The sequence below is a fragment of the Cetorhinus maximus genome, chromosome 3 (genome assembly GCF_964194155.1).
Source record: "Cetorhinus maximus chromosome 3, sCetMax3.hap1.1, whole genome shotgun sequence".
Classification (NCBI taxonomy): Eukaryota; Metazoa; Chordata; class Chondrichthyes; order Lamniformes; family Cetorhinidae; genus Cetorhinus; species Cetorhinus maximus.
Genome location: NC_135881.1, coordinates 125575273 through 125590501, shown reverse-complemented (window position 1 = coordinate 125590501; position 15229 = coordinate 125575273). Strand labels below are relative to the sequence as shown.

Here is a 15229-nt window from a genome sequence, read left to right as displayed (position 1 = left end):
TGGAAGAGGCAAGCACTTATCCAGCAAACTCGTGGGCCTTATGCTCACCCATCTAACCAACCTATTTTCTGCTTGCCAAGAGATATTAATGTCTATAATGTTATTGGAAGTTATTTTTTTAATATAGAGTTTAGTGGTGTCTGTGTGTGTGTCTTAATTGGATTAAAGCCAGCTGGCTTAGAGGCTTTGGTGCATAGAAAGAAGTAGGTTTGAAATGGTAATTAGATAAACATGGGGAAGTTTAGAAACATAGGTGTCAAGGGGGAAATTTGCATTTTTAAATAAACCATTCAAAAGAATAGGTGAAACCTTGCACCGAGCTAGAAGACGCCAAGCAAAGTGTTTATTTTTTTCAGTTTACTAAAAAAATTGGTGGAATGAAAGGATGTTATTGTTAGAAGAGGTAAAGTTAAAAGTCTAGTGATACAATGGGAAAGTTATATTCAAGGAGGAAGAATATATAAAGGAGAAAGGAAGTTGTGTTTAAGGGAGAGGCATTTTAAGATCCAACAAGTGTGAGAAACTTCGAGCTGCTGTCTGCAAGGACCCAGAGTGAAAGAAACTCATTCTGAATGCGACTGCCCAGGTTGTGCTTTGCCAGGTGTTTCTTTAAATCTGTGAGATTTACTATTGCCTTAATGGGCGTGTAAAGGAGATTAATTATGGGGTTTTTTTAGTTATTATAGTAGTAATTTTTTAGACATATGTATGTTTACAATCTTTCTTGTATTAATAAATGTTTAATTTAGTTTTATTTAAAAAAAAACCTTGAGACTTGGTGGTGGTCTTATTACTACTGAATTCAAAGCCTGCATCTTGAAACATACAAATTGCAAAAATGGGTTATGACAGTTGTTTCAAGTTTCTTTCTGGGATTTGAACAAGTCATCCTTTCCCACTGGCTGTGTCATAATACATTCCCCATGATTGGAACCCCAACAACCCATGCCGTCCTGTGATCACTGACACCCCAACCCTCTAAAGCACACTGTTATCTACCTAAGGCCTTTTCCCCCAACCACTCAATCTCTACCCCAAGAACAGGAAAATCAGACCTGCAAAAATTATGCCTTTACCTCTCTCTCTCTTAGCTGATTTTAAAACCTTTTTATATGTCTTCGGGCTAGATTGCATAGGCACTCTCTTTGTTGCCTTTCAATTTTAACACCCTTTGTAAATTTCAGCTTGCCTAAAGCTCTGCCACATGCAACCTAAGTCCTGTTCACCCCTCACCTCAGTTCCCACTGACCTGAACACTTCAAATTTAATATCCTTGTTTTTATATTAAGCATGACCTTTTTTATTTATTCATGGGATGCAAGTGTTGCTAGCAAGGCCAGCATTTATGCCCATCCCTAATTGCCCTTGAGAAGGCAGTGGAGTGATGCCTTACATGAGGAAAAACTTTTTCGTGCAGCAAGTGGTTAGGATCTGGAATGCTCTGTCTGAGAGTGTGGTGGAGGAAGGTCCAATCGAGACATTCAACAGGAAATTTGATTTTTATCTGAAAAGAAAGAATCTGCAGGGCTATGGGGAGAAGGGAAGGTGTGGCACTAGGTGAATTGCTCATTTGGAGAGCCAGCACAGAAATGACAGGCTGAATAGCCTCCTTCTGTGCTGTAACAATTCTGTGTTTCTTGAACTGCTGCAGCCCATAGTGTAGGTACACCTACAGTGCTGTTTAGAAGAGAGTACCAGGGTTTTAACCCAGTGACAGTGAAGGAACGGTGATATATTTCCAAGTCAGAATGATATGTGATTGGAGGCGAATTTGCAAATGGTGATGTTCCCATGCATCTGATGCCCTTGTTCTTCTAGGTAGCAGAGATCCCCAGTTTGGAAGATGCTGTAAAAGGAACTTTGATGATTTGATGTAGTGCATCTTGTAAACGTACACTGCTGCCATGTGTGCCACTGGTGAAGGAAGTAAATCTTCAAGGTGTTGGATGGGGTTTTGATCAAGTGGGCTGGTTTGTCCTGGCTGGTGTTGAGCTTCTTGAGTATATTGGAGCTGCACTCATCCAGGCAAGTGAAGGGTATTTCATCTCTCTGACTTAAGCTTTGCAGATGGTGGGCAGGCTTTGGAGAGTTGGGAGTGAGTAGCCACAGTATTTATATGGCTGGTGCGATTTAGTTTCTGGTCAGTGGTAACCCCAGAATGTTGACTGTGGGGGATTCAGCATTGGTAATACCATTAAATATCAAGGGGAGATGGTTGGCTTCTCTCTTGTTGGAAATGGTCATTGCCTGGCACTTCAGTGACGAGTAATATTCATACCACATATCAGTCCAAACCTGAATGTTGTCCAGATCATGCTACGTGCAAGCACGGACTGCTTCAGTGTCTGAGGAGTTGCAAATGGTACTGAACATTGCACGTTCATCGGTGAACTGTCCCACTATTGACCTTATGTTGGAGGGAAGGTCATTGATGATTCAGCTGAAGATGGTTAGGCCAAGGGCAGCACCCTGAGGAACACCTGCATTGATGTCCTGGGACTGAGATGATTGGCCCCCAACAACCACAAATATCTTCCTTTGTGCTAATTATGACTCCAACCAGTGGTGAGTTTTCACCTGATGCCCATTGACTTCAATTTGACTAGGAATCCTTGATGCCACACTCAGACAAGTGTTGCCTTGATGTCAAAGGGCAGTCATTTTCATCTCACTTCTTGAGTTCAGCTCTTTGTCTATATTTGGCCCAAGGCTGCATGAGTTCTGGAGCCAAGTGGCTTTGGCAGAATTAAAACTGAGTGTCAGTGAGCAGGTTATTGTTGAGTAAGTGTCGCTTCATCACACTGTTGCTGACATATTCCATCATTTTTCTGATGATCGAGAGCATACTAATGGAGCAGTAATTGGCTGTGGTCAGATTTGTCCTGCTTTTTGGAGATAGGATAACCTTGGGCAATTTTCCACATTGTCAGGCAAATGCCAATGTTGTACTATAGTGGAACAGCATTGCTAGGGGTGTGGCTAGTACTGGAGCACAAGTCTTCAGTACTACAGTCAGGATGTTATCAGGGTTTATCATTGTTATGGACCAGATTTTCCAGACAGGTTTGTTAATGACTTGATTTTCCAGACAGGTTTGTTATGGATTTGATTTTCCAGACAGGTTCATCATTAGAAATATTGAACTTTATTTATAGGCTGCAGCAGTAGTTACATGCTTCCATCAAGCTCCACAGCTGGAAAAACTCCCACTCTAAGGTTCCCCATGCTGAGAGCTGATTCATTCACACTGAGACGTGATACTATACAACACAATAAGCCTTAAAGCTACAGTCACTACATTCCTTAGAGCTACAATTACTACATTCCTCCCCCATTAAATTTTTTGTTCAGTTGGTATTTACAAGAACATCTACCTTCATGAAATTACAAATATATACACGGGTCATGGAATTATAAGTTCAGTCTCTCAGGTGGTTTCCTGATCCAGGTAGAACATCGTAGTTCCATGACTTTCTAATCTCTTACAGGATCCACATCATCTGGAACCCACAGCAACATCAGGTACCTCTTTAGGCACAGGCAGTTCAGTGTCATCTACTCCAACAGAGACAGCTGGTATGTCTATCCTTGGTTGGACAATTTCAGCAGAGACCATGGGTTCTACAATGGTTACAAGTGGAATATCATTATGTTCCCTTCTTAAATCAGCCACATGTTTGCAGGTAATCCGACCCTCCACCTCTACATGGTACGACAAGGGTATGATCACAGAAGCTGTTACATCAGTATCTCACATCTTGGAAAGTTATATGACTTTTCCTTTCGATGCCTTTTTAGCTTCATTCAGCTGATTTTTCAGCTCTTTGCTAGACAGCTGGCTTCACTGAGCTGGCAATGCCTCGGAGTTTCTCCAACTTCCTGTCTTCTGGCTGTATCCAATTATATACAATTCCTAGGGCTTCCCCTGAGCCCTCTCTGACCACCAGGGCTTCCCCTGAGCCCTCTTCGTGTTTCTTCTGCTGTGCTTCCATTCTACTGTTTAAGGCAGTCTTTATTTCTTCTTGTTGCTGAATGGTTACACATTTCATCTTGAAGGACAATCAACTGTTCTTTCAACTGTTTATTTTCTGGTTGCCCTCCCTCTGGGTCTTCCTGTTGCCCTTGGTGGAGTTGCCCTCTCTCTGGGGTCTCCTGTTGTCTTCCGCAAAGTTGCCCTCTCTCAGGTCTCATCGAATTTTCCATTGCCATTTTCTTGTATTTATTACTTTAAATGTATTGCCACTTTAAGTGCAGTCATCGTTTTGTTTTTTGACTTGGGCTGTCTCTGCAGCTGCCGGCCTTTCTGTGCTGGCTTTGAATTTCCCACGCTTTTTGTGCTTTGACAGGCTCACCGGCAAATGTGACTTTTTTTTAACTTTGTAACACTTCATTCCTGTTCGAAAAATCTCAGCAGCACCCTTTTCTGGGCAATTCTGCAGATTTTTATTTTCTTTTTGTTTAACTAAATCCACAGGTTCTTTTGATGTTGGATGTCCCGCACTTCGGGAGACCCGGTGGCTTTGTGGTCCAATCGGGACTGTTTTTTTTCTTTAAATTTAAAACTGCAGCACGGCTTTCTGCTCTGGCTGCCCTTTTTTTAACTTGAAAGCTGTCAACTCTGTGGCAAGTGATTTTTTTTATTTTAACTCTGCAGTCTTTATTTTACTGTGCACTGCAGGTTGTTTTTAAACCTTTCTTTACGTGCACCTGTGTGCCAGCTTCTCTAACTCTGCAGGTTCTGTTTTATTTTATAAATGTCGAGAGTGCCCCAGAAGATTTCTTAGCCATTTGGATCGAGGCCAGATTTTTTAACTTTAAATAAGTGCTTCTGTTTGAACTCTGCAGCATACCTGGTGAGTTTATTTCCCTTTACTTCTGTTTAAACAAGATTCTCACAGTCACTGGGCAAGGGACAACGCTGGACCAGACCCCATCCTCGTCGCCAGTTTGTTATGGACTTGATTTTTCAGACAGGTTTCTCATTAGAAACATTGAACTTTATTTACAGGCTGAAGCATCAGTTACATTCCTCCATCAAGCTCCATAACTAGAAAAAAGAACTCCCACTCTAAGGCTCCCCATGCTTAAGAACTGATTCGTTCACACTGAGAGGTGATACTATACAACACACTAAGTCTTAAAGCTACAGTCACGACATTCCTTATAGCTACAATCACCTTTGCTGTATCCATTGCATTCAGCCTTTTCTTGATATCACATGGAGTGAATTGAATTGGCTGAAGACTGGGATCTATGATACTGGGGACCTCAGGAGACCAATATGGATCATCCACTCAGCAGTTCTAAAAAGGAAAATGGGTAAATATTTAACAATATGGGAAAGGGTAGGATTAAGTGAATAGCTCTTTCAGAAAACTGTCATAGGCATGAAAAGCAAAATGGCCTCTTTCTATACTGTAAAATCATATGATTTTTATGCTGTTAAAACGTTAATGTAAATTTATTATTGTGAGTAAAGTTGGGAATCATCAGGCCTACAATTATAAGAGAAACCGGATGTACCTACACCACATGGACTGCAGCAGTTTAAGAAGGCAGTCCATCAACACCTCCTTGAGGGCAGTTAGGGCTGAGCAATAAATGCTAGCCTTGCTAGTGATACTCATATCCCATGAATGAATCAAAGAAAAAAACAGGTCTGCAATTGTAAGTGAAGTTTGGAATTATCAGGCCTACAATTGTGTAATATTGTATGAACTTTCTGTGAAAGATTTTAATTTTATCAGAAATGCATTAATTGGGAGTGGTTTGGATCTGAGAAGTTACTTTCCAATGGCATTCATCTTCCCCACCCGTTTACCTTCTTTTCTTTTGTTCTTAGGTTGTTTGATGTATGCACTGTGTCTCGAACAGACCGAGAGACAAAATTGACTCTTGTTTTCGAACATGTTGATCAAGATTTGACTACCTATTTGGAGAAAGTCCCAGCGCCAGGAGTGCCCCCAGAAACAATTAAGGTATAAAGACTGATTTTTAATGCACTATTTTCGATCTTTCAAAACAAATGCAATCTGAAAAGTTGGCAGCAAGATATGACACATTTACTGTCCTCATAATGCAACAATTTATTTGGTTTTATCATGAAAGTTTTTCCACATTATCGCCCGAGTCAAAATAACTCCTTTAATGTGTAACGCGCAGTAAGTGCTCATTTCTCTTCAGTGGAAATGAAAATCGGGAGAGAAATCTAGTGGATACTTGATCTGATATCACCTATTTACCTCAGTCGTCCAAATTCAAAATGAGCCCTAAGAACAGAATGAGATGTAATTTTTAAATACAAAATATGCATATGTACTTTTCTATGTACATATACACCCAGATCCCTCTGCCCCTGCACCTCCTTTAGAATTGTATCTTTTACTTCATATTGCTTCTCATCGCTCTTCCTACTTCACACTTTTCTGCATTAAATTTCAACTACCACTTGATATATAGAAATATGTATGAATCTCCCTTGGGACCAGAGGAAAACACCGCAGAGCAGCAGAAGCATTATAATATGTCAATACAATGTATTATTCTGCTGGTAAAAGTGTATGCTACTTTAAGGTCACAGAATGCAGTTGCTGTGTCTTTGTGAAGTCACTCAAAAGCTAATTGCTCCTTGGGAGATTCTTAGATCAATTAGAGACTTCTTTAATTTCTTTTGAGGATACTTCCTGACCTCTTAGAATCTTCTCTTTGTTTTGAGAAGCTTTCTCTCTTGACTATAAAATGATAATTTTTACATAATTATTTTAAAAACATGCTGCACTACCTCACATGCAAGTTTTTTTTGTGTTATCTAAAGTGGGATAGAACCGCCTCAAAGCTTTAACGTAGAGTAGGGGGAAAAGTAGCAGCATCATTTGGTGCTGTTTTTTGTGATGATGTGGCTCTGGCTAGCAGTGTAGAAAGATATAAGTTGTACTCATGCTGGTTGTGCTCATTTATCAGTTTAGGTAAACAAATTCCAGTTAGCTTATGCTCAAGTCTGACAAGATAAACAATGGCTGCTCACCTAGACTCTGATCTGGCTGTGGAAATTGATCTCTATTCACTTAAGAAAGAACTTGAAAAAATAGAGCACCTTTCATGGCCTCAGAATGTACAAAGTACTTTAATTTGGCACTCTGAAATGTAGCTGCTGTTGTAATGTAGGAAGCGCAATACACTTTGGAAGTGGCTATTATAGCTTACTATGTTGGGGTGCCCAAAAGTATATGTAATGCTCCTGCTGATTCCTAACTAATTCCTAATTCCTAAGTCTTGGATAGAATCAATATTTATTACTTATTTCTGGTTATTTTCCTATGGCCATGCCTATCCAATTTGGATTATAATTCAATTCTCTTGCCCAAATGATGATTACATAGGGTTGGATTTTCACCGAGTCAGAATGATTTGGGAGCTCTTTAAAAATGGGGAGGAGGTCCCAATTCCAGGGTTCCCAGCCCCATTCCCGGTGTTTCCAATCTTCAGGAGTGCTCTTTAAGGGTGTGGGCTGGATCGGATTGCGAGCCTGCACCCTGCACCCCTGACCTAGCCGGCTCTATTGCGGTGATAGGCATGTCTCAGTCCTCCACAACCTTCATGGAGTCAGGCCAGAACCATAGTCTGCATGAGGGAACCTTTTGAAAGGTTAGTTCAAAAGGTCCACCTCATGCCTCCCTTGCCAAGGTATGCCCCCCCCCCCAAAACAACGCCTATGGTCCCTCATGCCCATCATGCCAAGGCTTAGGTGTTTCAACGGGTGTACGGATTTCTGGGATCTCAACCAGGCCTCATTATGCATTCTTGGCTATGAGACCTGAAATCCATTAGAGCACTGAAACACCTGAGCTCCAGGGAAAAAGAAAATGCCTGATTGATAGCCCTGGCTCTCTTATCTTTGCTGTCAATTTCACAATGTTTATTTACACAAGATAGAGGCTTCAAGCTCTTGCAATTTCTGCTATTGAAATTTAAAGGGTCTGGATGATAGACAATTTTATTGGGCTGTAGTAAAGATACGGTTCTTTTAAGAAAGTGGAAAGTTATCAGCGTTTTTTAAAGTTTCTTTTTACACAACCTACTGTCACTATAGGGTTCAATGCTTCTATACAGTGTATAGTGGGTGAATGCACATTGAAGTGTCATAGCTTGGCATGGGGGCATGAGGGGCCCATGGGGTTGTTTGAGGAAATATATTTTAGCATGGGGATATAAGAAGCCATAGAGAGTGGGCGGGAGGTATGAAGGGCCACAAGGGGGTAGGTGGGTGGCATACCTTGCCATGGGAGAATAGGGGCCATAGGGGATGGGTGAGGAGCATATGTTGGCATGGGGGCATGTGGGGCTATAGAGGTTTTGGGGCAGCATACCTTTGCACGGGGAGCAATAGGGATTGTTTGGAGGGCATATCTTTGCATGGGAGGGCATGAGCAGCCATAGGGAGTGGGTGGAAGGAATGAGGGAGCATGGATGGGGCAAGGGGATGGTGAGGGGGCATGAGGGTTGAGGGCCTTTCTGTTTTTATTATAACTGGGATGATGTCCAATAGCACCAGCACCAAAGCAGGCCTTTTAAACAGCCCACCTCAGCAACTGGCAGCCCCTGGGGCTACCTCCTAACTTGTTCCCTGGTCGGCTGGCCTGACTCCAACCCATACTCATGCCACCACCCCCACAACGCACACGATGAAAATCCTGCCCTTGTGGGCACTTTCCCTGAAGGTGGGCTGGCCAAGCCAGTAATGTTCCCGACTCCCACAACCCACCTCAAGGATGAAAATCCAATCCATAGAACCTACTGAGCGAAACAGGCAATTTGGCCCAACTGGTCTATGATGGTGTTTATAACGAATTTAGGAAGTTAAATTAAGACAAAGAAACAAATTTTAAGGGCAGAATCTTCGGCTCGGCGAGCAGGGGCGGGGCCCGCTTGCCGAAGCGTAAAATGACGCGCAGTGACGTTGGGCGGGTGTCCCGACGTCACCGCGCGTCATTCAGATTTTTAGTTCGGCGGGCACACACCCGAGTTGGCTGCGCACCCGCCGAACTATCAAAGACCTATTAAGGTCAGTTAACTATCAATTAAAACAATAAACTGAGCTGCCCGTCCAACCTTAAGGTTGGCGGGCAGGCAAAGAGCCCAGGCGGACTTCACATTTTTCATGGAACCTCATCCATGGGCGGGATGAGGTTTCAGGAAGGTTTTGCTAAAGCCTTGTAAAAATTTTTAATAAAATTAATAGACATGTTCCAGCTCATGTGACAATTTCACATGAGGGGACATGTCTTAAAATTTTATTTTTCCTTTATTAAATTTTTCTGAACTTAGAGCTGCCTCAGGGAGATTAGTTTATGTCTCAGAGATTTTTGCGTTCTTTCCTGCACGTGCGCGAAAGAGCACAGGCCCCGACTTGGGCAACACCCCCGCCCGCACAGGGAGAGCTCAGCCCGTTGGGCAGCCCACGTAAAATGGCGGCACCCAGCTGATCGCGCGCGCTCCCACCCAACCCCCCCCGACGGGGAGAAAATTCTCCCCTAAAAGTTTATTCTCCATAGAGACTCCTCCTATTCTGACTACCTCATCCCACTCCATCCCCTATCCCTTTATTCACTTCCTCAGGTATGCATCAAACTTCCCTTGTATGCCACCTGCATTACTTCAACCGCTCTGTGGCATTGCATTCCATCTTCTCACCGCTATCTTTGTAATTCCTCCCAAATTCTTATTTTGATCTATTCTGTATTATAGTTTTACCCCGATGTTCTGGATTAGCATGCAAGTTCAAACGGTTTGTCCCTATCCAACTTACAAGACCCCTTTGTAATTTTAAAGGCCTCTGTTAGGTCTCCTCTTAGTCTTCTCTTTTCAAGAGATAAGTTTCTCAGCCTACTTGATCTTCCCTGAGAATTGCATCCTTTCTATTCTGGCAATTTGCTTGCAAATCTTCCCTGTACTTTCTTCAGTGTTTTGGTATCCTTTGTGGTATGAAAACCAAAACTACTCTCAGTACTCAGTGTTCTAACCAAGGTTCTATATAAATTTAACCTTACCCCTGCTTTTATATTCTATTATTTTAGAAATGTATCCCAGTACTTTGCACTTTTTATGCCCAAATCAACTTGTGTTACTACTTTTAGTGATTTATTTATCTGTACCCATCTCTGCCCTTTTATTTCTTGGAAGGTAAGAAAATAAGTGACATCCTTATTTCATCGACAAAAATATACTACCTCTCATTTGCTATATTGCATTTATTTTGTCATTTGCCGGCTCACTCTGTAAACTTGTTTACGTCTTCCTGTACCATGGTGAAGTCCACCACATTGTCGGCTATAAGCCCAAATTAGTATCACTTCAAATTTCAACACCATATTATTTTAGTACGGTTCATTCAAACAGTAGAGAATGTTTGCTCTTGGTCAAAACACTTATATAGTTAATAACCCAGTTTACAGAAAGTCAGTATGCATAATTGATGGAGATTCAAAGAACATATCAGAAGAAATAGGAGCAGGAGTTGGCCATTCGACTCTTGAGCTTGCTCTGCCATGGCTGGTCTTATTGTGGCATTAACTCCACTTCTCTCCCTGTCTCCCATAACCCTTGACTAACTTGTAGATATAAAATCAGTCTAGCTTAGCCTTGAATATATTCAGTGACCGAGCCTCCTCTGCTTTCTGGTGAAGAGAATTCCAAAGATTAATGACTCTGAGAGGAAATTTCTCCCTATGTCCATCTTAAATGGGAGGCCCCTTGTTTTGAAACTGTGCCCTCTAGTTCTTAAGTTCCTCACGAGAGGAAATATTCTTTGTCTTTACCCTGTCAAGCCCCTCCTCAGAATCTTATACGCTTCAACAAGATCAACTCTCATTCTTCTAAACTCCAATGACTACAGGCCCCACCTGCTCAACCTTTCCTCATAAGACAACCCCTTCATCCCAGGAATTAAATTAGTGAACCTTCTTTGAACTGCCTCCAATGCAGTATATTCCACCTTAAGCAAGCAGACCAAAATTGTATGCAGTCCTCTCAGTGCAATTTCACCAATTCCCTGTACAGTTTAGCATGACATCCTACATTTACACTGCATCTCCGTTGCAATAAAGGCTAACATTCGATTTGCTGCCTTAATTAATTGCTGTACACGTGCCAACTTTTTGTGATTGATGTATGAGGACACCCGCTGTACTGCAGCATTCTGCAGTTTCTCTCCATTTATAATGTGCTATTTTATTCTTCCCACTAAAATGGACAGCAGTAAGTTTTAGTAAGTTTAAACTTAAGTTAGTCACTAGGTTTGCCAGATATTACTGAGTTGCTGACCATCTTAAGTCTCCAAATGATTGATACATTCGACGAATTAGCAGGGAAACAGTTTATTATTGCAGACTTGAAGGTCATAACAAAAAGAAAATAATGTGGGTGCTGGAAATCTGAAATAAGGAAAGGAAATGCTAGAAATACTCAACAGGTCTGACAGCATCTGTGGAAAGAGAAACAGAGTTATTATCATTTTAGGTCTGTGACCTTTCAACAGAGCTGGAAAGGTTAGCGATGTGCTAGAACAGGTTGGCAACCTGTGGTTCCCCGGGGTCTAATATGTGGCTCCCGAACCAATACATCTTTGAAAGTTTGACAGTGATGAGTTTTTAGAGAATTCTCTCCCCAGTGTTCTGTTAATGCAGAAACGTTAGCTAGCTGATGATTTTTTTGAAAAAATTTTGTCTGTCGAATGTTTCACCAAGAAAAATGGTGCCCTGCACTATCACCCGCCGTCCAATCATATGAATCACATGCTGCCAAGCACATTAATCAATAAAACATCACACTCCCTCTGGCCGTAGTTGGTCTCTTCAAAAGGTTAGCCCAAAATGGTGCGTTTTGATTGGCCGTTGTATTCGGAACCTGATTGGCCAGTATTAATGGGTGACTCCTCCGCGATTGGATGGGTGTACAAAGCAAAGCACTGATTAGTCAATTGTAACATAAGTTACTGCAGGCAGGTACATTAATCAATAAAAAGAGCGCCCTCACTCTGGCCCTGCTGTTGAGGCTGTGTTGATGAGCACATGTGTCACATGCAGGCAGGCAGATAAATCATTGAAGGAACATACTCTAGCCCTTGCTTTTTTGGCAAGAAATGGCTGCAAAGAAGAGAAGAATTGAACAGGAAAGTCGGGAATTTTAAGATGAATGGATTGATTCATTTGTATTCATCCCATGTTTGGCTGGCCTACCTGTTTGTCACATTTACAATGAGAAATTCACAAACAAGAAGCCAAATCTTGAGAGCATTTTACTTAAAAGCACAGTGCCTTAGCCAAAGGTTATCCACTAGGGAAGCCCAAAAGAAAGTGGTGGAGGAGCTGAAGAGCAAAGCAGAGAAATCTACGAGCGAGTTCAGTAAGTTGGTGAAACCACCAGTAGCTCAGCTACTGCTAGTTTTGTGGCAGCTCAAAAGTCTGTGAAACAAGGAAAGTTGACCATACATGGTGAACATTTAAAATATTCAAAGGTTCAGAGCAGCTGTACAATGATTTTAAAAACAAACATGAAATTATTCAAAAAATTAAAGACATACCTTTATCTGTAAAGACCATGAGGATCAGAAGTGAAAATGGCCACAGGTATCACCAGCCAGCAGATTTGAGGATATAAATTCAGCTTCATTGTGAGAAAGTGCTTTCAAGTAAGAATTTCATAAAAATCAAGTTGAGCAGCCAATTGAAAGATGAGAAGTTAACACCCTGCTTGAAAAAGAAAATGACAGTATACTGTGCTCTTATGGCTCTCCAAAGAAATGCAGCAGCGGAAATTGCATTAAAATAAAAGGGTTTTTTTTCATATAAGGAAGGAGTTGGTTAGTTAAATGGCTTGTTTCATTATTTTAAAGTTTTACTTACATTTGAGAAAGTATCATTCAATTAGCAACTACTTGTCAAAATCTTTAAAATATTAATAATCAGATGTCCTCGTTCATGGATACTAATACATGTATGTTTATAAGTGTCAGCAAATCAGTGTTGCCTAGAAATCCATAAATGTGGCTCTGTCTTGTTTTATGCTTATAGCGTTAACACATTGTGGCTCTTAAGATATTGCGTTTTTGACTAAATTTTTTTAAAATGGCACTTCCTGTCATTAAAGTTGCGGAGGCCTGTACGAAGGCAGGGAAGTTTGGGTAGGGGAGGAAGAAACAAAATGAAAATAGAATGGCAGTTAACATAAAAAGTAACCAAGAAATCTTTTATCAGCTTGTAAATAGTAATCAGGTTGACCTATTGGGGACTGAGGGCTGGATTTTCTGAGAAGAGGTTCCCCTGCCAGGGCCGAATGTGGGTCCTGAGCTTGCGAGGGCGGGCAGCAGCCTGGGTGGCATTTTGCTGGTGTCAGCCAAATAAGAGGCTGCCACTGGTAGCACTGTCCAATTGAGGATGGCTGCCTGCCCGAGCTGCTGGCACAATCAGAGGGCCATCAGCACGGCAGGCTCGACATCACTGCTGTTAAGAGGTGGCCACTGCCAGGACTGCAAGAAGGAGAGGGCACCTCCATGCAGAGGCACCCTTGAAGACCATGCTGCGGACTGACAGGCAGGCTTCGGAGTAGGGGAGCATATTCTAGTGGGGGCGGCCTTTCCATGTGCCGTGGAATGATCATAAAGGAGCGCCACCCTCCGGAATCAGGTTGGGAGGCTGCCAGCGTTTACCTGGTGGTCTCTCCACGTGGCAGCAATCCCTCCCAATGCTGGTTAAGTGCTGGTGGGGGCAGGAGTGGCTCTTAATTGGGCACCTATTTGGCGCAGTTGACTGGCTGGTGGGCAGACATGCTGCAGAGTATCCTGCTGCATATGACACCACAGCAGGAAGATGTTGGGTGTCCCTCCTGAAGCCTTCTGCCTTAAAGTCACCAGGAGAGGGCTGGTAAAATCCAGCCCACAAAAAGGTGACATATGCTTTGAGATGCAGGGCAAGGCTTGAGTGCTCAGTAAGTACTTTGCAATGGATTTTATTAGGGAAGAGCATGCTGACAAAATATTGGGAGAAGTGGAGAAGGTAGATGTAATGGATGGGGGTTGAAGATTGATGGGCATCGACCTGAAACATTAATATTGTTTCTGTCCCCAAGATACTGCTTGACCTGCTGAGTATTTTTCAGCATCTTCTGTTTCTGTCTCATGGGGCAGGATTTTTCAGTCGGCATGCGGGGGCGGGCCTGACACGCCGACGTGTAAAATGACACACGATAATGTCGGGCATGTGTCCCGATGTCATTGTGCTGAGTTGCGATGTTTCGCCCGGCAGAAGCATCCCAGAGTCGGCTGTGCACCCGTCCACATGTAAATGGCCTATTAAGGCCATTAAGGAACTAATTAAGGTATTTGTAAGCGCTGCCCATCCAACCTTACGGTTGGCGGGCAGGCGAAAAGGCCAAGTGGCCTTCGCGATTTTTAGGAAACCTTGTCCACAAGTGGGATGAGCTTTTATTAAATAAATTTTTTAAAAATTCATTAAATATAAAAACATGTCACATGTCGCATGAGGGGACATGTTCAAATAAATTTTTAAACCTTTTAATAATTTCAAAAACCCTTATTACTTAAGGTATTAAGTAATACCTAAGGCATTACTACCTCAGTATTCTTCAATGCTTCTATCAGGAAGTTACCCTCCAAGTCACTCACCATCCTGACTTGGAAATATATCGCCGTTCCTTCACTGCCGTTGGGTCAAAACCCTGGAGCTCCCTTCCTAACAGCACTGTGGGTGTACCTACACCATTGGATGGCAGCGGTTCAAGAAAGCAGCTCACCACCACCTTCTCGAGGGCAACTAGGGATGGGTAATAAATGCCAGCCCAGCCAGTGAAGCCCATATCCCATGAATGAATAAAAAAGTGACCTCTTAACCTTCCCAGCTCCGTTTAAAAATTAAATTTTCCAAAGCCTCTTTGTAACTGCAACTTTTCTTTCCTGGTAATACCCTAGTAAATGTATGCTATTGTTTTTTCTGTCATTCTACAACGTAGTGCCCAAAATTAGGCATTATAGTCTTATGCCCATCACATGAAGCACTTGAACATCATTATTTAATGATCAGCTTTCACTGGCGACTCAACATATACTTGGACATTTTGAGGATGTACTCAGGCCATGTAATATTATTAACAAACATGTTAACTTATTTCTATGAAATTCTGTTGTCTGTATTTTACTTAAGATATTAATTCATTTATC

At 42.1% G+C, this 15229-nt stretch overlaps 1 protein-coding gene across 3 annotated transcripts in view; it reads left to right on the top strand.

Annotated features, from left to right (window-relative positions):
- Window positions 1-15229, top strand: part of cdk6 (cyclin dependent kinase 6) — a 328683-nt gene that overhangs the window by 86875 nt on the left and 226579 nt on the right. For all 3 annotated transcript variants that reach the window (XM_078538938.1, XM_078538939.1, XM_078538937.1), the window contains exon 3: window positions 5843-5978. In XM_078538938.1, the coding sequence (XP_078395064.1) occupies window positions 5843-5978 (136 nt within the window). The remainder of the gene's footprint in view (window positions 1-5842; window positions 5979-15229) is intronic.